Below are 23,856 nucleotides of genomic sequence, written 5' to 3' on the forward strand. Positions count from 1 at the left end.
GGAAACCTGTTCCTGAAACATCAAGTCTGTGTCTTCAGGTTCCAGTACCTGCTCCCTGAGGGCAGTACCAAATGAAGTCAGGTCTCAGATGGTGAGGTTCCTCGATGATTGATGTTGCCTTGCTTAGGTACTGTGTTTTGAAGATGCCTTCAGTGGTGTGGATGATTGTGCTGGCTGAGTCTACAACCATCTGCAGCCTCTCATCACCCTGGGCATTGGAGGCTCCATGTCAATCTGAGAAGCAAGCAATCAGAATGCACTCCAACATACATCTATAGAAATTAGCAAGAGGCTTTGGTGACATACCCAATCTCCTCAAACACCTAACAAAATAGAGCTGCTAGCATGCCTCCTTCATGATTACATCAATGTGTTTGGGCCTAGACAGATCCTCCAAGATTTTGACACCCAGGATCTTAAAGCTGCTCACACTTTCTCCTGCTAGCCCTTCAATGAGGACTGGTGAGTGTTCTCCCAACATCCCCTTCCTGAAATCCACAAATGGCTTTAAGACCTTCCAGATGGGGATGGCGAGCTAGAAAGACAGGATCTCCGTAATGAAGGTTGTGGTATTGGAAGTTCCAGGTTGGTGGAAGACAAGAAGTGTTGGGGATGTAGTAGGTAGGAAGAGACTAGACAAAGGGAGACAAGATAAAGTAAAGTGTGAGGAGATAGGGCAAGAGCAGGCAGGACTGATGGGCCTACCAGGACAACTTTGTTTTGTGGACCATGGGTAACAGATAGAAGTGAGAAACATGGGGTTGGTGCACTATTATTTTGGAGGTTGTTGCGGGGAGATCATCCGATGTGATTAGCTCTGTGATGATGTGAGAGATGGTGGCCTGGTGTTTGTTTTGTGGGGTCACGGTCCAGGAGGTTTCATCCTTCCTTAGTTCGGATGAAGTGCCCCTCACTTGAAACATTAGCTGTTTCTATTTCCGCAGATACAAGCTGACCTGCATAGTTTTTCTGGCATTTCCCATTCTCTGTTTTCCCTTCCCACCAACAGTACACGGATCAAGCAGCTAAACTGCACTGATAACAGTTCCCAGTTATTAATTTCAGCCTTCCTTATCACAGACAATCCCCTTGTTCTACACACCCTTGCCCCACCTTTCCTCCAACTGAAAACCTACTTTTGCTCTTCTGATGAAGCATCGCGGACCTGGTACATTGACCATTTCTCAGTCAACCATTGTTGCCTGATTTGTTGAGCTTTTCCATCATTATCTAGTTTTTCTTTCAGGTTTCCACAAATGAAGTTTCCATTGATTTTCATTGAATTTAACCCTGTCCTCCGACCTGCTGGCACTTGCATTACCCTCTCCCCCTTTGCTGGGTGTAGGTCATTCACACCCATTCTGTTACCATGCGCAAATCCCACCTCACTGCTAACCTCTAAGTTACAAGATGGCACGCACCTGATCTTATGGCTGCCTTTCTTCTTAGGCACCCTCTCACCTGTTGCCATTCCAGTTTTACGGATGCAAGGGTGACCACTGGAGTCTTCAATGCACAGGGATGGAGAGTGTTGTGGACTCAGCCAGCTCCATCATGGCAGAAACCTCCCCAACATTGAGAACATCTTCAAAAAGTGGAACCTCAAGAAAGCAGCATTAAGCACTCTCACCATTTGCGACATGCCTTACTCCCATCAGTGAGGAGGTACAAGAGCCTGAAGAACCACACTCAGTGTTTTAGGAACAGCTTCTCCCCTCCACCATCAGATTTCTGAATGATCCATGAACCCATCAACTCTACCTTGTTATCCCTCTCTTCCGCAGATGGGGAGATTGTGAGGTAATGTGTTCCTTCTGTCATATACACTGGATTTCTGATGCATGGCGTCAAAGTTCTCAGTGTTATCCTGTGTGAATTGAAGAACACAATGCAGTAACTGCAAATATAAAATCCAGTAATGTTAGATAAAGACACTACAGATGCTGGAATTTAGAACATGAACAGAACACTGGAAGAACTCTATGGGTCAAGTAGCATCTGAGAGTCCTCATGTAGATTCTTGACTCCAAACATTGACTGACACCCTTTGCCTCCACAGAACTCACTGAGTTCTTTCAGCATCCTGTTTTTAATTGACAACGTGCCTTCGCTCTCTGTCTCTCCCAGTTCTTCTACCATTGACTGGCCAGTTTGAAGTTCTAATGAAGGGTCTCAGTCTGAAATGTTGACTGTTCATTTCCCTCTATAAATGTGCCCTGGCCTGCTAAATTCCTCCAGAAGTCTTTGTCCACAGATTTCCAACATCTGCAGACCCCTTTTGTCTCTTGCTTGAAGTGATTGACTGAAGGTGCTCCCAACTCCACCCACACTTTTCTCCCCTACTTGGGCAACCCACTTTTCATCTTATACCCCTCCGTCCACTAATAACCTTGGACACCTCTCTCACTATCTCCTTATCTCCCTTAAACTTGCCATCTTGCATCTCCTCTCTCAGTGCTGATGCAGGGTTTTGAAACAAAACATTGAAAAATTCCTGCCCTCCCTTGAACACTGATGAGATTGGTGTTATAGTTTATGGAGCTGAATTGAGTCTCTCCAAATTCATTTCACATAAGATACCTACAGCTTACAAGGGAGATCGCTCAAAGGGAGCTAAATTTGAAGTTAAATATCAAAAGTGATAGATAATTTTCCCTGTGGTTGAAGGATAAACCCCAGTTCCATTAAATACATAAATATTGAATCAATTTGTACTTAAGCCCATGTAATAATTATCATTGATAACTGTTCTCAGTTCTATCTCTTTTTATAGGAAAGAAAGAACGGATATGGTGCCTCCACACTCAGTCAATATAATTTTTGTTCATTTGTTTCTACTTTGTTTTATATCAGACTTCTCCCATTATTTCCTCTTTCTCTAAATTAATTTCTGTATATTGTTACAAGAAAGTAAGAACGCCTTTCCCTACAGAGTCAGAAGCAGCCTTGGGGAGGCTGTGCACAAATGGAGAGGAAAATTGGGGCTTTCCATATCTGTGTGGTATAAACAAAGACCAAGTCACTAGGTGGCTCAACCTGAGAAAGTGAATAGCAGGAGGTCATCAGTCTGATCCAATATTTGTATACAAACTTCCTCTCCAATGAAAATGAAGTACCTTTATAGGCACACAAGTCTGCAGATGCTGGAAATCCAGAACACACACAAAATACTAGAAGAACTCAATAGGACAGGTGGCGACTATGGAGAGGAATAACCAGTATATACCCGGAATAATCTACAGTGTCTTTATTCTTTGTCACTGGATTAATATTTGCAGACCAATGGACCACTCTTAGTCTGGCCTCTACCCTTTGATCTGTTTGGCATGGGTGACCCTACCAAGAGCCAAAGCATAAAGCCCTGAATCCAGCCAGCATCGCTCTCCGGGTCATTGACACACTCAAGCCTCCAAACCACAACAAGGTTGTGGTCCACTTGGAGGTTCATCAGAACTAATCATAACTAATCAGGTCCTGATGAAGGGTCTCAGCCTGAAACCTGAAAATGTTGTTTTATGCATGTACGCTGAGCCTCAACAGGCACCTTAGTATTGTAAGGTCACTTCTTACTCACTTGTACAATGTATCGTCCTGTTCATCTAGGCTCGAAAGGTAAATATCTATGAATGTCAGACTTGAACATATATCATCCAACATAACAAAATCATCATGACGAAGGGTCTGTTTGAACTTCCCAATCATTTCACTGAAGGTTTCAAATTGACTGGTTTTCTGGAATGTAGAAAATAGGCTCAGTTTCATTCAATCCCACTGCAGTATAACTTTAATATATTTACTCTTTTTCTTCTAATATTGAGTGAAAGGGTCATTGATGTTCTTAATTTGATCCAAGGGTACATCCAGTCACCTGACTAAAGATATTCCCATCGTTCACAAAGGTTCCAATGTCCAGTATCCATAATCTGTCCCAGCTTTCAATAATTAATAATTAGTCAAGTTGGAAATACAGCAGCTATGTAAAACTTTGGGTAGTACTCACTTGGGAGTATTCTGATCATCCAACATAGGATGGACGTGGAAGTAGTAGAGAAGTTACAGAACAGGTTTAAAAAAATGTTCACTGCATGAGCTATAAGGACAAACTTGGGTTGTTTTTCCTGGAACGTCAGAGACTGAGGGGAGACATAATAGAAGTTTATAAAGTTTATCGATAGGGTAGAGAGTCAGAATGTTTACCCCAGCGAGGAAAAATATCACATACTCGAGAACATTCAATTACGGTGAGAGGAAGAAAGTTTAAATGAGATGTGAAGGGCAAGTTTTATTTGTGCGTATTGAGTAATGGATACCCAAAATGATCTGCTGGGGTGGTGATGGGAACGGATATGTTAGTGGCATTTCAGAGACTTTTAGACATGAGTATGCTGGAATGGAGAGTGAGAAATTTGTGCTGGCAGAAAAGATTTAGATTATTTTAATGTCATGTTCAGCATGGATATCATGAGCAAAAAAGGCTTATTCCAGTACTGTACTGATGTATTACATAGTTTGAGAGAAGTTTCTTATGGAAGCCTAAAATGAGCTTTTGCTGGTTCATTTAGTGAGCATCTTCCTACGGTCAGCTCTGTAGTCTATGCAATGAGGCAGAAATCTGGTAGGTAGTTCTCCAGCCACACTCTTCATTTTGTTACATTAATAAACCTAATTATAACAACTTTGTTCTTTTGAGAAAGGCAACAAGAGAAAACAGGGTTAATAGCCATCAGGAGAATGAAGAAACTTTCAACTTGAGTTTAAATCTTTTCATTGTGAACACAAATCAGAAACACAGCAACAGCAGTAGACCTACGAGCCTGTTCCATCATTCAATGGGATCGTGTCTGAACTATGTCTCATAGTTGCACAACTGTCATTGCTTATTTTACCACCTTTCTTCGAGAAATTATTAATCTGTATAAAATTAAGAGTAAGCAGCAACTGCCATTAACAAAGATATCCAATTTTTTAATCCTTTACATGATTTTTTTAACTTCACACTGAAAGATCTGGCCTTAATTTTAAGAGTTTTCAAGGCATTAAACCTCCTTCCACTACATCTTAAATCTGAATCTGAGGAACTCTGTACCTGTTTTTCCATTATCTCTATGATATGAATTTGTTGCCTTTGTAATATAGCTTGCTTCTTTTCCATCAGTGTTGATTCTCTTTCAGCTTGGATCCCTTTATTAAACTCTCTAGCTGTTTCCTAAGAATAAACATATAATTTATTTTAACAGTCTTATCAAAACTGCTGTAATGTGCAGTGGTGTAACCAAGTGCGGGCATACCCGTATATTTATAATGATAACTCCGATGAAGAGGTTGACAAAGAGAAAGACTCCCAGCAAAATGAAACACATGACGAAAAGTCGACTTGATTTGAAACCAAATTGATGTGTTTCTTCCTCAAGGTCGCTCCAGCCATCCAACTGCAAGAAAACAGAAGACTGTTAAACAGATCTTTACATAAAAACTTTTCAAAAGTTGCTCAGTTTTCTACATAGCAGTTCATTACATTTCACAACCAAAATTATTTGTATCATTCTCCAAGCAATGTTGAATCTTTTATCCTCTCTGTACAGAGAGCATCTTTTACTGGTAAGTGAAGATACAGCCATGGACCCCTAGAATATGCAGCATGTGCAGATTTACATAAATACTGGGGAAGGTCAAAGGCTAGCCCTCTGAAACCTCCAGGCTAATCAATGGCATTAGCAAGTATTAATGGTAAGACTCTTGACAGTGTGGAGGATCAGAGGGATCTTGGGGGTCTGCATCCATAGGACACTCAAAGCAGCTGAGCAGGTTGGCTCTGTGGTTAGGAAGGCGTACAGTGTATTAGCCTTCATCAATCGTGGAATTGAATTTAGGAGCCGAGAGGTAATGTTGCAGCTATATAGGACCCTGGTCAGACCCCACTTGGAGTACTGTGCTCAGTTCTGGTCGCCTCACTACAGGAAGGATGTGGAAACTATAGAAAGGGTGCAGAGGAGATTTACAAGGATGTTGCCTGGATTAGGGAGCATGCCTTACGAGAATAGGTTGAGTGAACTCAGCCTTTTCTCCTTGGAGCGACGGAGGATGAGAGGTGACCTGATAGAGGTGTATAAGATGATGAGAGGCATTGATCGTGTGGATAGTCAGAGGCTTTTTCCCAGGGCTGAAATGGCTGCCACAAGAGGACACAGGGTTAAGGTGCTGGGGAGTAGGCACAGAGGAGATGTCAGGGGTAAGTTTTTTTTACTCAGAGAGTGGTGAATGCGTGGAATGGGCTGCTAGCAACAGTGGTGGAGGCAGATACAATTGGGTCTTTTAAGAGATTTTTAGATAGGTACATGGAGCCTAGTAAAATAGAGGGCTATAAGTAAGCCTAGTAATTTCTAAGGTAAAGACATGTTCAGCACAACTTTGTGGGCCGAAGGGCCTGTATTGTGCTGTGGGTTTTCTGTGTTTCTAAGTCAATAGGAGCACATCAGGAGCACCAGTCATACAAGCAAAGCTGAAAATTCCAATTGAAATTATTAGGAGAGTTGCTGTGAGAACTTCAGAAATCTTTCTGCCTTAGCCAAATAGATGCTTTGTTTCCCTCGTGGATATACAACTCAAAGTAAATTAGAACCTCTGAAATTGTTCCACGGGAGCCAGTTACTGGGGAAGCATTCCACATCTGACAAGTGCCACTCAGTCATTAGGGCAGAATGGAAGCCCTACTGTCAGCCATCTTACATTAATGACTGTGTTTATGAAGAGCAGAATCCCTGCTCCCCAACAAGCAGACTCAACACGTGTTAGACAGCCAGCATCTGATATTATTGCTTTTCCAATCTTGTCACCAGACATTTTGAATGTTCCTATCAGTACAGTGAGGAGGAGCCAGTGAGCTATGGACCTAGAAGGACAATCAAATCCCAAATAATCTCATTGGCCTTAGTACCTGTGACTTGTCTGTTCACTTCATAAGGTTGAAGTTAGAAGACCATTTTGTAAGCTATTGTGCTCCCAGACCTATCTTCTGTTTGATGAATGGGTGCAGAATTTAAAAAGCGGAACAAACTTACATCATTTTAAGAAAGACAGCATTTATCATTGACGAAGAAATAATTCATTTAATAGAGAAGAGTGTTTAAAAGGATCAGGAAGTACGATTGTAGGGTAATGTAATGAGTGACAGATGACAGATGTTGTTCATTATAGAAACTGTTCTACATAATTCACAAACACCGTTATTGAGTTGTTGTGTTCACTTTAAGAGACGGTATCTGACGTAATGACATCAGGGTAAAACAACGGGTTTTGGTTTAGTCATAATGGAAATAAAGGGCTGCGGTTTTTGTTAAGCACATAAAATGACTCTCACATGTTTCATTCACAAAATCCTACCTAACCATCTTTTGCAAAGCCGTTTCTGGGTATTCAAGTCAGAGAAAGGTATTTTCTTTTATTTGGCATAAATTTCTGCAATAGACACCTTCATTCCAGTATGAAGGAGGTTAAACCGTAAAAGTCACACCCAGGGCAATCCAAAACAAAGATCAATGATCTTAATAGAATGATATAGATAAGAATCTTACTTCTTGGCTCACACACTCAGTTATTCATGAGGTCCTTATCCTTCTCCCCGTCAGTTTTCTAATATTACTGCATCACACTGTCCACTCTACATAATCTAGAATGATTTTTTTTCTTTAGGAAGGAGATGCAAGTGTTCCTCATTAAACAGGTTAGATGTTCTAAAGGTCAACAAAGTTACTTCATACATAATGATGTACTTCGCCACAGATATTATAAGCAAGCTCTGACTGTGATCTGGTTTGAGATTCCATTCAGATAATGGGGCAGATGATCAACTACACAAGAGGATTTTGTAGTGAGTACTGGGCTTTTATTTGGAATCTCGAATGGGATATTTATCATTACTGCAACATGCTCCAGGTTGCTGCAGAATAACAGATCTGATATGGTCTGCTTGTGTTTCGAAAACAGGAGAAGCTCATACACACCATAATTACATTATTAAAACAGGCACAGTACAATCTAAATTCTATATTCTTATGTCTAATAATTAAGCATTTTTTATCTTAGTAAGTGAAAATATACACCCTAGTCTTTTTACATCTAAATTAACAATAACATTTCTCAGACTTGAAAGCTGACTGAAGTTCTCCAATTACCTAAGCACAGTTAAAATATTTAATTGGATTATCTTTCAACAACAAAACAAATCTCCTGAGAATTTGTCACATAAAGCCTACAGGTTAAGGTAATTATTTCCTTTAGTGTTTATTAATAAGGAATGACTACTAAGAATTTTGATAATTCAAATTTTGGGCAGGATTTTGTGGACAGCTGTACAAAAACAAGCCTTTATTCATGTTGTTTAATTAGTAAGTCAGCTCACGATCTTCAAACAAAATCCTTCGGCTTTCATTATAGCCTTGTGAGTGGTTGAATCTGAGCCAAAAAGACCAGGAAAATTACAAGTTCAGTTGTCGGTCTGTGCTCAGTTATTGGTGTTACAATCAGATTTCCTGTGAACTAATAATTTCTGCTTTGATCTCTGTTACATCTTGAAACTGAGAAGGCCAGTTTCCCCAGTTATGTACACGTATTTCATGTTGCAAAGCACACCAATAAGAGTCTGAAGCCCATTAAGAGGTTTCTGTCCCCTTTCTTAATCTCCAAAGATTTCCCAGTGGTCCCCTATAGAGCCAGGGAAATGAACAATTATACCAAAATCAGGTTGAGCAAAGTAATTTCATGTGAACAAAGTGAGAGACTTCTAAGGTGCAATACAGAATCTGAAAAATAAGGACATTTCTTATGATAGCTAGAGGCCTTCTGGTTGTGACATTTGGTTCACAAACGAGAGAGCTTTAAATTTGTTATCTGTTAACTGTCAGAGCCATCAGCAGCTCGAATCCCATATTTATGTTCAAAGACAAAGGCCTAAGGGATACATCATGGGAAGAAAAAAATAACCTTCACATAACGCTTTTCATAACCTTAGTTCATTTAAGGTAATGTACTGCAAGATCAAGGTTAGAACACATTGTAAAGTAACGCCTAATTCACACCCAGCAAGACTCATGAGAAGCAATTACGTACTATAAACAGGTTATCTGTTTTACTAAGGGGGTAGGTACAAAGAATCCAGAAAACTGGAAGAATCTGCAGGAACTCAACAATTCAGCCAGTGTCTATGGAGGAAATGGACAGTTGATGTTTCAGCTCAAGAACATCATATAGAAGCAAATTTCATTATGTATATTGTTCCACCAGGGTCTGCAGTCTCTTCAAAGTTCAAAAGTTCAAGGTAGATAGAATCAATGGAAGACTGCATCCAACATGGCGGACAAAGAACCAATGTGCAAAAGACAACAATCTGTGCAAGTAGAAAAGAAAAAATAAATAATAATAATAATAATAATAATAAACAAGCAATAAATATTGAGAATATGAGATAAAGAGTGCTTGAAAGGTTGTGGGAACATTTCAGTGATGAGGCAAGTAAAAGTGAGTGAAGTTAACCCAACTGGTTCAAGAGCTTGATGGTTCCGGGGGTAATAGCCTGGCAGTGTGAGTGCTGAGGGTCCTGTACCTTCTTCCTCTTGGCAAATGTGAGTATGGTCTGAGTTGTGGAGGTCCCTGATGATGAATGCTGCTTTCCTGTGACAGAGTTCCGTGTAGCCATGCTCTGATGGATTGGGCCATATCCACTACTTTTGTAAGATTTTCTGTTCAAGGGCTGTGATGCAGCCCATCAATATACTCTCCACCAGACGTCTATAGAAATCTGTCAAAGTTTTAGATGTCTTGCCAAGTCTTCGCAAGCTTTTAAGGAAGTAAAGGTGCTACCATGCTTTCTTCATAATTGCACTTACGTGCTGGGTCCACAACAGGTCCTTTGAAATGATAACAGCGAGGAATTTAAAGTTGCTGACACTCTCCACCTCTGCTCCCCTGACCTCCAGTTTCCTTCTCCTGCAGTCAATAATCAGCTCCTTGGTCTTGCTGACATTCATTGGTCAGGCACCACTCAGCCAGATTTTTAAGCTCCTTCCTATATGCTGATTCATCACCATCCTTAATTTGACCAACCACATCAGCATACTTAAATATGGCATTTGGAGCTGTGCTCAGCCACACAGTAGGTGTAAAGCGAGTAGAGTAGGGGACTGAGCACACTGCCTTGTGATGCACCTGTGCTGATGCAGATTGTGAAGGAGATGTTTTTGCCAATCCAATCTCCAGCTGTGAGAACCTCTATGCTCATCTTTAATGTCTCTGCAATGGAATCTTTTACATCTATCTTGAAGGGATTGCAACTTTTAATGATTTCTCAGACAATTGTATATTAGGAAATGCAACTCTCCGTTTATGCAGTAGTGGAGTGTCAGCCTCGGGAGATTGCAATCATCGCTGGAGAAGAGCTACAACCCAATACTGTTAGATGCAGAAACAAAGTCAGTAACCAACGAAGCCATCTTTGCAACTTATGTGGAAAATAGACAGTATCTCAATCCAAGACAATATATCAGCCTTTTTAAAAATATCTATTACTTAGTTTTATGAACATTGAGAGAACTAATTGTTAATTTGACTATTCTTTTAATTAAATAAAGCTGAAATATTCCAGTACCGTCACTAAACTGAAGAGTGTGAAGTATGCAGCTTTAAGGCTACCCCAGTTTTTAAAGTCACCAGTTTTTGAATCTCCATAGAAATTATAGGCAATCAGTGCAAACGCGGTCATCAGCAGGAAAAGGAGAAACAGGACAAAAATAGCATTTTTGATCGTCTTCACCAAGGCACTGACCAGAACCTACAAGTAATGGAAGATAAAAGCCGATAAGTCAATCCAGTAAAAAAAAAGGCAGCTGAGAAATTTAAGTTCTGAACATCATTTGAACTACATTGTTATGATTAACTTCCACTTATAGATTTGCTCAACCTATAGCATTATTCTGCATAATGCATCTAATATAATTTACCTGCAAGCCACGAATAAGTGAGATCGCCCTGAGTATTCTAAGGGGCCGCACTACATGAAACCAGGACATAATGTGTGAATTTCTATGCATGAAGATGCGCTGAATATAAGATAACATCAATACGATGAAGTCAAATACATTGAAACCCGTCTTCCAGTATCTGATTGGATCAACATAAATCTTTGCTATGAACTCCACAGTGTAAACTGCTAAGAACAGCTGTTCAGCCACCTAACCAAGAGAAACATAGAAAATAAATTAAATGAGATTGAAAAATAACTAGAAAAAAAGACTCACACTATCCATCTAGCATTTGAGCACCAAAGACAAATATTTTCAAATATGGGAGTACCCTATACTCTTTCATAATTAGTGTGTATTTTTCTTTCTTCATTTAAGTGTTTATCATGGATTCAGTTGCATTAATCCCAGTATGACATGATAACTTTTCAACACTATAGTAGTTAATGTAACTTTTGACATGAGCTGATTTCTAGTCAAACCCAATTACAGTCAACACTGCTGCCCTGATGATATTTAAAATTCAGTCAATGATCACCAAGTTCAAGCTACATTTAAATGAATAAGACGCTCAGAAGCAAGCTAAAATAATAAATTAATCAGTCAAAAAACTGGCGGTGTTAAAAGTGGGTCCTGAAAATGTGGAGATGTTCAGGTTGTGAATTCTTGATGGGTATTGATTCAGATATCATTGGTAGAGTGACGGGTGTGAGGAATGCACAAAGGGTTGGAAGTAAGGAACTGCAGGAGAATGTTTTAGAGACAAACTATGCTGGGGAGGGATGAAGCATTTGAACATGAGAATAAGAATTTGAAAATCCCAGTGCCTCTATATTTATATTTGTTGCAATCTATTTTGGGGAAGTAATGGCTTGGTTTATTTAATGCTAATTATAATTTCACTTGCATTTCATTCCCTCTATATAAGAATGCACTAGAATATAAGAGTGGGATGAAACCTTCTGGCCCTTCAAACTGTCCTACAATTCCATGTGTTGCCCATTAATATGCCCAGATTACAGTTCCTAATCTGTGCTAGTTCCACAAAACCCTCCATTCCTCAGTTTTTCATTAACTCAGTTTTGAACAACTCCAGTCATCTGTTTCCACATAACACAAACACACTCCTTCTCTGTGAGGGGGAACTCCTGTGGATATCAGTTTTGAATGACTGTACTCTCCCCTTTTCGTTTAGCTATACCCCTTGTTGAAGCCCTACTCTCTGGTGGCAACTTCTCATAATCATTCTATCCCCTTATGATCTTACACGTTTTAATCAGATCACCCTCCATTCTTCCAAACTTCAAAGATGTTGGAATTTTTTTGTCAGTCATTCATCCCAGGAAATAGCCTAATCAATTTCTTCTGTACTGCCTCCAGTTCTGGTACCGTGGATTCTGGTTAATTGGGTCATTAGTTAATCGAGGCAGCCATTTATTTGGGAAAACTCTTATAGAGCAAGAACAAATGGAGAAAATAGCCAGAATTCTCTTTGTCTGTTTGGGACACTCTGCTGGAGGAGATGATTAGACACGTGCACTCGTGTGTCTGTTCAACACTACAGTGTACTTAGAGCAAACAGTCAAGTCAGTTTTGTGTGAGAATTTACACAGTGCTGCAGACAAGGCCTCACCAATATTCTATATATTGTCACAATATTTCTCTATTTCTAAACTTCAACAACCCCAATCACTCCTGCAACAAAGGCCAATATGGCATTTGCTGTCCTAAATACTTGCTGAATCTGCATTTTAACTTTGTGTTTAATGCACTAGGACAACTTAATCTCACTTTACTCCACTCATTTTCAATCTCTCACCATTTTGCTCAGTCTGCTTTTTGCTACTTATGAACAATGTGAAAACTATATATAGTTATTTAGGATATCCATAACTCACCCTCATTCTTACCTCAACCTGGAATTTTAGGAGCTGAACAGGCATAGTGTTTCAAAGGAATTGGGTGCTGTCAGGCTTCACTTATGTGGTCCCAGCATTCATGAGAATTTATTATTAGATGGTATTAAATGTTAATCAACTGAAGAATGTAATTATCTGTATTCAAACATTTTTGACTGGTTCAGGGTGATATTAGCAACCTAACTCAACAGCTAACTAAGGCAGGAGGAAGTCTGCAGATGCTGGAAATCTGAGCAACACACACAAAATGCTGGGGAACACAGAAGCCAGGCAGCATCCATGGAAAAAAATGTACAGTCGACGTTCCAGGCTGGATCCCTTCGGCATGATTGGCTAAGGATTGCATCAACTGATCATAACCTATGGTAACCCCTGGATCCAAACTACTAAAACAATAGCATATTCAAATGTTTAAAGATGCTTTTAAAATACTGTTTTTCTCACATCAAAGAAAGCAAAAAATTCAAAATCCACTTTGTGATCAGTCTCCAATGCCATGAAAAGGGAATTTGTGACAATTACTGTGAAGATGCCGCATTTGAAAATCCAAGTCTTCAGAAGCTTTTTGACATAATTATGAAACACAAAGTCTCTCCTAGCAAAAGAAAATCAGACAAAATGTAAGAATAGTCTATTTGCACAGAGTATGTAAAGCTCTGAATCTTGCATTTACTTACCGCCTTTTGTGGGAATATCTGTTGTTCCTTGCTGAGGTATGTATTCGAGTGCCTAAAGCCATCGCTCAGCTAACAGTGTGCTTCCTTGCTCAAAAAACTGGTAATTATGATGAACTAGTTCTTACTTTAATTTGTTAATGTATTTCACTCCAAAAGTTAAATGTTTTCTTAAACCTTATGTAAAATTAAATTTCATTTGCAACAAAATGATCACTCAGCATTACAAAAGAAGAATAATGTGCATTATGTTTAAGGCAGTTATAGAATATAGCATATGTCACAGAATATTACATTGAGAAACTGTGAAATCAATTATGATGTACAGGCATTCCAGAATGGATAGACAAAAGGGAAAGAGAACATCTTGTAACAATGTAGTGCATATCAATTATCCACAAAAAATAATAATACCCTCAATGTTGTTTTCACAGAGCAGATGAGATCAATATTAGCTAGAACATATGAATTTCTGAGACATTGCATATTGGTTCATTCACTGGATAAAAATATAAAGTTAGTTACATATTTCAGAATTTTAAGAAAGCTATTGTCAATAAAGTTGACCATGAAAATACTAGATTGTCATGAAGATCTACCTGATTAACTTATGTCCTTCAAGGAAGAAAACCCATAGGGTTTTACTCTACCACAAATTACCTTATAATGCTGTTAACTGTTCTCCGAAATAACCTAGAACACTATTCAGTTGTAGTGAAGTTCCACCAAATTCGCAAAGGGCTAGATCATTCTGGGTGTTAACAGGTGATCCGCTGTGAATCTGACAGTTTGTTCATGGAGATTTTAGCTGCCAAGCCCAGTCTTACTGGGATTTTTGCAGCATCACTTTGGTGAATTTATCACTCGATTGTATACCGTCAGACTGAATGCGATGATTTCCACAGGGATTCGAAGGCTAACAAGAGATGAACTTTTAAAACCAGTTGTTTAAGTTTATTGTTTTTAATTTTAACAGATGAATATATTTTAGTTAGCTTTTACTTTTCAATGAAATATAATCATTTTAATGTTTAATTGCTTCTTTAAATTTTAATATTGTTAAATATCTCTGTACATTAGAATCAAAGATAGACAAAGAGCCATTCAAAGCTGGCAATCCAAGCTGTCAAAGGGCCATTTGTTGTCAAGGGTGCTATGGGGGAAAGATCCTCAAGTTCTAACATTTTTCAGCCCAGGTAAGTGAGCTGTGTGGGTGATGCCAGGGTAAATGATGTCACAAATCAAAGGACATCTTAAGAGGTAGGGTGAACAGCCTGAAGCTGTGGTCCAAATCAGTACTAAGAAAGAGAGGAAGTGCAGGTAGGCTACAGGGAAAACAAGGTGGGGGTGGTACGGAGGGAAGGGGTTGTATTTTAACATCAGACATAATAGTAATGTGAAAATGAATGCATGTCTGAAGAGCTGTTGCAGGCTGGAAGGCTTTGAGATTGGTCTAGGAGAGGTGGGAGCTTACCAGGATCAGAATCAGGTTTATTATCACCAGCATGTGACATGAAATTTGTTAACTTAGCAGCAGCAGTTCAATGCAATACATAAAATTGAAGAAATAATAATAATAATGATAAATAAGTAAATCTTATTCAGTATACTTTATACAGGATGCATATATTGAATAGATTAAAAATAGTGCAAAAATCATAAATACTATATATTTAAAAAAGTGAGGTAGTGTTCAAGGGTTCAATGTCCATTTAGTAATCAGATGGCAGAGGGGAAGAAGCTGTTCCTGAATCGCTGAGTGTGTGCCTTCAGGCTTCTGTACCTCCTACCTGATGGTAACAGTGAGTAAAGGGCATGCCCTGGGTGCTGGAGGTCCCTAATAATGGACGCTGTCTTTCTGAGACACTGCTTCCTGAAGATGTCCTACGTACTTTGTTGGCTAGCACCCAAGATGAAGCTGACTAGATTTACAACCTTCTGCAGCTTTTTTCAGTCCTGTGCAGTAGCTAGCATGGCTAGCATGAGAGGGCACAGTTTTAAAGTGTTTAGAAGTAGGTATAGAGGAGATGTCAGGGGTAAGCTTTTTTACACAGAGAGTAGTAAGTGCGTGGAATAGGCTGCCGGCGACAGTGATGGAAGCCGATACAATAGGGTCTTTTAAGAAACACCTGGATAGGTACCTGGAGCTTAGAAAAATAGAGGGCTATGGGTAATACTAGGTAATTTCTAAGGTAAGGACATGTTCCGCACAGCATCGTGGGCAGAAGGGCTTGTATTATGCTGTAGATTTTCCATGTTTCTATGTATTTGTTGACATACCAAATCTCTTCCAACTCCTAATGAAGTATAGCTGCTGTTTTACCTTCTTTATAACTGCATCAATATGCTTGGACCAGGTTAGATCCTCAGAGATCTTGACACCAAGAAACTTGAGACTGCTCACTCTCTTCACTTCTGATCCCTCTGTGAGGATTGGTATGTGAGCCATGTCCTGCGAGGAAGTTTGCAGCAACTGTTGAGGAGGGTCAAAACAAGTTTGGCTATTTCAGAAGAAAGAAAGTTATAATTACATCCAGAAGGTGGGGATCTAAGGAAAGAATTTTAAAGGACTGGGAAACAAAGGCTGGAAAATTAAGAAAATGTATATGCACAAAGGCACAGGAGGAACTCAGTAGGCCAGGCAACATTAATGGTTGGAAATGAACAGCCAGCGTTTCAGATCAAGATCTTTTATCTGGAAAGGAAAGAAAGAGGGGGAAGGAATAGAGATGGCAGATGATAGGTGGATCAAGATTAATAGGCAAAGAAGAGAATGGAAATAATGTTAGAAGCTGAGAGATGATAGGGTTGTGTAATGTACATACTTTGGTGCAAAGGGGTGAGGAAAGAAAGGCAATGAACTGAGAGTAGAGAAAAGAGTGAAGGAATTTTATATCACAATCATGAATGAAATACATCTTAAAGATAGACAGAAACAGCATCTTGTTGATCCTAGTTCAGGATTTGGAGTGAGTTAAAATATAGAGGTATATAACTACAAGAAAACAATTACAGTGCTGAGAAGGGATGATAAGATAAAAGCATCAGCCACATGGGGTTGAAGTGAGGAACAAGGAAGAAGCGATCACATTGTTGAGAAGGTACTATTGCCCAAGCTGTTTAAAAACAATGACCAGACAAGTTTCTAAGTCGTACAAAAATAACAAGGCAGCAATAGTAGGAAGTTATGACTATCGTCCCCTTAACAGTGACAGTAGTAGGGCAAATAGTGCAGATATCTAGATTCTTGAAAAAACTAATTGAATAGATCTTTGTAATCAGCAAGATCAAAAAGTGAGGGCATGGTACAGGACTGTGTTGTAGAGCTCGAACCTGGGCAAATTGTAAAGAACATAAGAAACAGAAACAGGACTCAATTGACCCTTCAGATTTACACTGCCATTCAGTAAGAGTAAGCTTATTCTTTTAGCTCTGCACTATCATAAATACCGTGACCCTCTTGTGATCTAAAAATCTGTTGATTTTTGTCTCGAGTACCCTCAGCAACTGATGTCAGAGAATTTTCTAAAAATTCAAGTTAAAGATGGCATTTTTTCTGTTCTCCATCCTCAATGGACAACTTCATAACTTGAGACAGTGTCCCCAGTTGCAGGCATCAGAACAAGGAGAAACTTCACACCCACTTCTCCCACATGTACAAATTAATACATTTCAATGAGATCACCTCCCTTACATTCTTCTAAGCTCAGAATAATAAGCATCCAGTAAATAATGCATGTAAGGAAGGATAATATATCAAGGGAAAATATGATAAATTAAAATATTCTAAGTGAAGAAGAAGCATGATCTTTGAATACATGTCAATAAATGAGTTAGCAATATTAAGTAACACACACAAAAATTGCTGAACTCAGCAGGTCACCAGCATGCATGGAAATGAAAAATCAGTTAAATCTTCAGGCCAAGACTCTTCTTCAGGACTGGAAATGAAGGGGAAAGATGCCAGAATAAGAAGGTGGGGACAGCAGAAGCAGGACTAGCCAGAAGGTGATAGGTGAAGCCAGGTAGGTGGGAAAGGTTAAGGGCTGGAGAGAAAGGTGTCTGATCGGAGAGGAGGGTGGACCATGGGAGAAAGGGGAGAGGCAACAGGAGGAAGTGATAGGCAGATGAGGAGACGAGATAAGAGTTCAGAGTGGGGGAATTGAAGAAAAGGGAAGGGGAGGGGAAAAATTAGTGGAAGGAGAAATCAATGTTCACACCATCATGTTGGAGGCTACCTAAACAGAATATGAGCAAGTTCACCCTGAAGGAGGCCTCATTCTGGCAAAAGAGGAGGCCATGGACCAACATGTCAGACGGGAATGGGGATAGGAATTTAAATGTTTGGCCACCAGAAAATTCCACTTTTAGTGGATGAAGCAGAACTTTTTTTAGCTAAGGTACATAGTATACAGTAAGAGCAAGAAAAACCGCAAGTCTACAGTACTGGTTAGATGACAGAAGCATACTTTCTGCCCATTACACCGCTGGCAGCAGTGAAGGTCTTCCATTTCTGGTGGGCAACAGGGCTTCCTTCACTGCGTCAGTAGCTTCCTCTCCATTTCCAATACAGTCAGCCATGAGTGGTGACTCAGGAATACTGTCACAATCTGATGTAGAAGGAGTCTTCATTGCTGTTCCTGCACAATTTTGTTTTACCAGTCAGGGTTGTTAGCCCTGAGTGAATCCCCAAACCCGGAGAACTGATGGACCACTCTTAGTCTGGCCTCTACCCTTTGACCTGTTTGCCATGGGTCACCCTACCAAAAGCAAAAGTATAAACCCTGACTCCAGCCAACATAGCTCTCTGGGTCTTTGAGGCACACAAGCCTCCAAACCCGACAAGGCCATGGTTGTCTTGGATGAGATGACAGAAAGTTATCTAACATTTCTTCCAATTAGTTCCTTGAATGTTGCTTCCAATCAGTGGGAGATTACAGTATACAGTTCAGGTCACCATTCCTTCAGAAAGATGTGCTAGCATTACAGAAGCTGCAGGGAAGAATTACAAGATGTTATCAGAATTGGGAATTATAATTATGAGTAGAAACTGTCCAGTCTGATGTTACTTTCTTTAGAAGAACGGAGACAGTGCAGAAATTTAATTAGGTTATGTGTGGGCCTAGAACTCTCATCTTAAAAGGGTGAAGAGAGAAACCCTCAACACATTTATCTGGATAAGTACTTAAAGAGCCTTAACGTACACAATCAGAAACCAAGTCTAGCAAATGGAAGTAAACTAAATACCATGTAGGTAATGGGGAATGACTTCAGTGCTGAACGTTTCTATGATTCTATACTGGCAGAGAGACCCTCAATGCATCGCAACCCAATGGTATACACTTGGGGAAAAGTGATGCTGGGAGTCTCCAAGTCAGCATTACTCCTCATGAAGTGGGCCTCAGTCAAACAAAGGAAGAAAACCTCCTCCTGACTGTAAGGACCAAAAAGCTTAACAGCATCCAAGACAAAGCAACCCAACTGAATGATATGCAATCAACCATGGTGGAGACTTAACCCTCGAGACAGTGCTGTACTTTCAGTTTGTGTGGTCCTCAAGAAATATTTCAAAGATTTACAAGGCTTCTTCAATAGCGAATTTTGACCTCCACTACAATAAGTGCAGCAAGTGTAAAATTGCCATAATTTCTGCTCTATCTCATGTGCCAACTTGATATGGAAATTCAATATTCCTGGATAAAAACTCTGAAGTCTGTTATCGAGCATCACCCATGGGCCTAGAGCAAGTTAACAAAACAACTCATCACTGCTACCTTCAGGACAACTGGGGATTGACAGTTGATGCTGACTCTTCCAACAAATCCCATATCTATCGCAAGGAGGAAAATGTTCATGTAAATTTGCCTGACGACTGAATCCTAAAATTATGATCACAGAGTCTTCAGATACTATCTTGTCTTGGCCTTGCCTGATAGGAGCCATGGTGGTGACTTTGCAGATTATTTTGTTCCAGGTCATTTGAGGCACAGCAAATTCTTCCTCTTTCTAACAGTGAAAATAATTTGTTTCTAAATAATTAATCATCAGTGTGGGATGACTTAATGAGTGTGACATAAGCATTTGAGGAACCTGATCTTGTGAACCTGTGCACACATACACACTCTGAGGTGAACTTTGAATGAATTGGAGCTTGGTTTCAATGTTTCTTTACTCTGCACATTTCTCCACTGGAGGTGAGGAAACTTCAGGCATTTTCATTATGGTGGTGGTGATGCTAGAATAGAGGTAAAAGAACTGAAGCTGCGTGAAATAGCAAAGTAATCAAACACACTGAGTGACAGTGTTCCCATGGTGGTAAGGTAACTTCAGCATGCAGACATGAAATAAGGGCACCTGAGGTAAGAGCTGAGGATGAGGAATAAATATTTGCCGATCATTATTTGAGCAGGTATGGTTTAAGGTAGCAGCTCAGATCCAACCTGACCATAATACGAACCCTGACATTTATGAGCAAGTATCTAAGTCCTCGAGTTAGTGGAGTTGATGGAGATGTTCTTCAAAGCATACAATATTGTTGAACTTGTTCAAAATGAAGGGATTTGTATGTGTAAGGAAGAAGTCTTGATAGTGTTGGGCTCAAATAGCTAAGATATTTTAGCAGAACTTGTGGAGCCAGTAAGGCAAAAGATTCTACAATGAGGAATAGAACTTTTGAAGATTGTGGGAAGTCTCACATATGGAACCAGAAGATATGTTCAAGACAATTCTATTAGGATTTATACAGGTGTGTGAAAAATCCTCCTTGATACTATAATTTTAATATGTTCCTTAATGGGACACTTGGGAAACTTTTGCATTGGGTTCAACAGATGACAAAGTTTCATGCTAATTATTACATTTACAAGATTTAAGCTAAGTGTGTATTTAAACTTGTCACATTAGTATTAAAACAATGATGTCAGTTGAGTAGTTTCTTGCTGCATGAACATGACATAACAGAAAGTCATAAAAGAAAAGCTTGTATAATATTGGAAGGATTGGTCTGCAGGAGGAGTTTAAACAGATGAGTAACATACACAAAATGCAGGTCAGGTCATGTCTAAGGAAATGAATAAACAGTCGGCTTTTTAGACAAAGACCCTCCATCGGGGCTGGAAAAGAATGGAGAGGATGGTTGAATAAGATGTTGGGGGAAGTGAAAGGAGGACGAGCTAGGTGGGTGGGAGAGGGTGGATGAAGTAAGAAGCCGGGAGGTGATAGGTGGAAAAGACAAAGGGCTGGAAGAGGAATCTGATAGGACAGAAGAGTGGACAATGGGAGAAAGGGAAGGAGGGAGATTGTAGGGTAATGTAATTGGAAGGGTTACATAATTCACAGCTACCAACCTTGAGTTGGGGTTCACTTTAAGAGGCTGGTCTGATGTGATGATGTATTATGTGAAATTCTGAATTTCATGCTCAGTAAATGGAGCATCAAGCATCTGTTGATCTTCAACAGAAATTTGAGGAAATTTAATCTTATGTAAAAAAGCCTTCATTTTGGAGGAATCTGCAGGAAATTGAGACCTATAAAAATCTTGAATAATGTTATTAATGTCTTCATGGTTACTTGCTATATCTCTATTATTTTTACAAATCTTTAAAATTTGTCTTTTCGCTCTAGCTGCTCTTAATTCGGAAGCTAAGAGCTTATTATTTTTATCCCCAAAAACTTAAAATTAACTTTTCAATTTAAACAAATATCCTTCAATAGGATATGCTAATAATAAATTATATTGTGATTGTAATTCTCCTCTTCTTTTAAATGAAACAACATTTGGAGAGATTGCATTGATGTTATCTAATTCTTTAATTTGCTTAGAGATTTTATCTAATTCCATTCTTGTTTGTTCCTTCAGTTTAGCTATATACAAAATAATCTGACCACATAAATAGGCTTTTAATGTATCCCAAATTACTAACTTTGAGATATTTCCTGTATTATTAAAGAGAAAAAACTTTTTTATCTGAGTTTCAATAAACTCAACAAATTCTGAACTTTGTAACAAGTGTTCTGGAAACTGCCAAAATGGTCTGGTAAAAGCAACATCTTTCAGTTCAAATATTAGGTTTAAAGGAGCATGATCAGAGATAACATTTGCATCATATTCACATTTCTGATCATTAAATAGAAGTCAAGGGTTGACTATAAAATGGGCGATTCTCGAATATTTATTATGAACATCTGAGAAAAAAGAGTATTCTCTAACACTAGGATGCATATGCCTCCAAATTTCAATTAAACCATAATCAATTAAAATGGAATTAATAAGTGATGCAGAACGATTAGGGAATTAATGTTTGGATGATGACTTATCCATGAAAGGATTTAAGCAAGTATTCAAATCACCACCCATTAATAACATATATTCATTTAAATCAGGTAATAGAGCAAAGACAGCTTTAAAAAATGAGGGATGATCAACATTTGGTCCATAAATATTAACCAAAACCATTCTCCTATTATAAATTATTCCTTTAACAATCAAAAATCTGCCATTAATATTGACTATAATATCCTCCTGATTAAAAGGGATATTGGAATCAATAAAAATAGAAACACCTCTAATTTTACTCTGAGAGTTTGCATGAAACTGAGTATCCTTCTAAGATTTAAAAAATCGATTTTTATCATATAACCTGATATGTGTCTCTTGAGCAAAGATTATATTAGGTTGGAATCAGTTAATAATTTTAAATGTTCTCTTACGCTTAATAGGATGATTCCAACCAAAGGCATTTTAACTTAAAACATTTAACTGTTTAGATATCGTCATGAGACTTTGTATCTAAAAAGAGTAGTTAGACGCATGTCAGGATAAAGTAGTCGAAAATGACGGAGATGAACAACAATAATAATAATTTGCATATGTTCCGGGATTCCATAATGGAGATTTAAAAAAGAAGAAAAAAAAACACTCAAACTACAAAGCCCGGAAATAAGTTGATATCAATCGACACAAGCCCCAAGAAAAGCATAGAAAGCAAATATAAACTCCACCTACCTGAATAAAAAAAATGAAAAAAAGTAATCTCTGTCTCCCTCTATTGAACATAAAACTTGTTACAGTCGACATATATCTCAATATAATTAAATTGGAAGGAAATGGTTTTTTTTGTAAAACAAAACGAACTTCAATTTTGAAAGTAACCTTCATATTATTAGATAAGGGAAGAAAAACACATCCAAAACAATTTTTGAAATATTTGCACAAAAGAAAAACAATTGCCATCTTTAAATTATCCAATCTATCTTTAAAACATAAGGAAATCCAAATAATTACTTAAAAGATCTTTACAAAAGCATACGGAACAAAAAAAGACAATTAGTTCATTTAAATGCTGTGGAGAAAAAATTCTAGATGGTTCAAAATTATCTACAGTCTTTCAACAGTTCTCCCATTAAGTCTTCTGAGGTTAAAACCATCCAAACCAGTCTTTTTCAGAGATAAAAATACATTTTAAGGTAAACACTTTCTATAGCCATCAGATCTTCCAATTTCATCATTCTTTATGCCGCAAGACAATCAAACTTTAGGCTCAGACTCGTCAGGCAAAGAGTTAATAAAATGCAATGCTTCGGCTGGGTCATCAAAAATACGAGCCCCAGGATTTTTGACAAAAAGCCTTAATTTAGCTGGATATCGAAGTGATGGGAAAAGCTTTTTTTGGTAAGTTAATCTCATGGCCGAGGCAAATCCAGCACGCTTCTTAACAATTTCGCATGGGAAATACTCAAAAAAGCGAATCTCTGAACCTTGAAATTGAAACAACCTTTGTTTTCTTGCAAGCTCAATAATACGGCCTTTGTCTCTAAAATGGAGAAAACGCACAACAATATGCCTGTTTTTACCTCAATCCAAAAGTTCTAAAGCACCAGTTCTGTGAGCCATTTCAATATTCGGAGGTTGTGAACAAAGCTCCAGAAATAAAGACTGAAACATTTTAGCAAAATAATCCAGTGTGTCGGCAGATTCTGATTTCTCTTTTAATCCAAAAATTTGAATATTATTCCGACGTGACCGAGCTTCCAGATTGACGATTCGTTGTTGAGCCTTTTCCAAATGAGAAGAAAGATCAGCCGCATTTCGACTAACTTCTTTAAGATCGAGGCTCAGGGACTCAATTTTTTCTTCAAATTTCTCTTCTAGCTATTTCTCTTCTAGTGCTGGATACTGCTGATTTGAGTCTCTAATCTCTTCACCCAAGGGGGTTCCTCCGAGAACTTGCCAGCTTTTTTAGGATTTCCATT

The 23,856-nt window shown here is 38.7% G+C and overlaps 1 protein-coding gene across 6 annotated transcripts in view; it reads right to left on the minus strand.

Moving 5' to 3' along the window:
- Window positions 1-23,856, minus strand: part of LOC132405535 (cation channel sperm-associated protein 3-like) — a 30,322-nt gene that overhangs the window by 2,924 nt on the left and 3,542 nt on the right. Inside the window, exons 1-7 of one of the 6 annotated variants that reach the window (XM_059990423.1) lie at window positions 20,952-21,122; window positions 13,376-16,057; window positions 10,992-11,222; window positions 10,640-10,822; window positions 5,289-5,429; window positions 5,087-5,206; window positions 3,575-3,732 (exon numbers count right to left, since the gene is read on the minus strand). In XM_059990423.1, the coding sequence (XP_059846406.1) occupies window positions 3,575-3,732; window positions 5,087-5,206; window positions 5,289-5,429; window positions 10,640-10,822; window positions 10,992-11,222; window positions 13,376-13,429 (887 nt within the window). In that variant the 5' untranslated portion in view covers window positions 13,430-16,057; window positions 20,952-21,122. Of the gene's footprint in view, window positions 1-3,574; window positions 3,733-5,086; window positions 5,207-5,288; window positions 5,430-10,639; window positions 10,823-10,991; window positions 11,223-13,375; window positions 18,999-20,951; window positions 21,123-23,856 lie in introns of those variants that run through there. The other 5 variants (XM_059990422.1, XM_059990421.1, XM_059990424.1 and 2 more) reach the window with 5 other exon arrangements.

This window comes from Hypanus sabinus, chromosome 15 (assembly GCF_030144855.1).
Source record: "Hypanus sabinus isolate sHypSab1 chromosome 15, sHypSab1.hap1, whole genome shotgun sequence".
Classification (NCBI taxonomy): domain Eukaryota; kingdom Metazoa; phylum Chordata; class Chondrichthyes; order Myliobatiformes; family Dasyatidae; genus Hypanus; species Hypanus sabinus.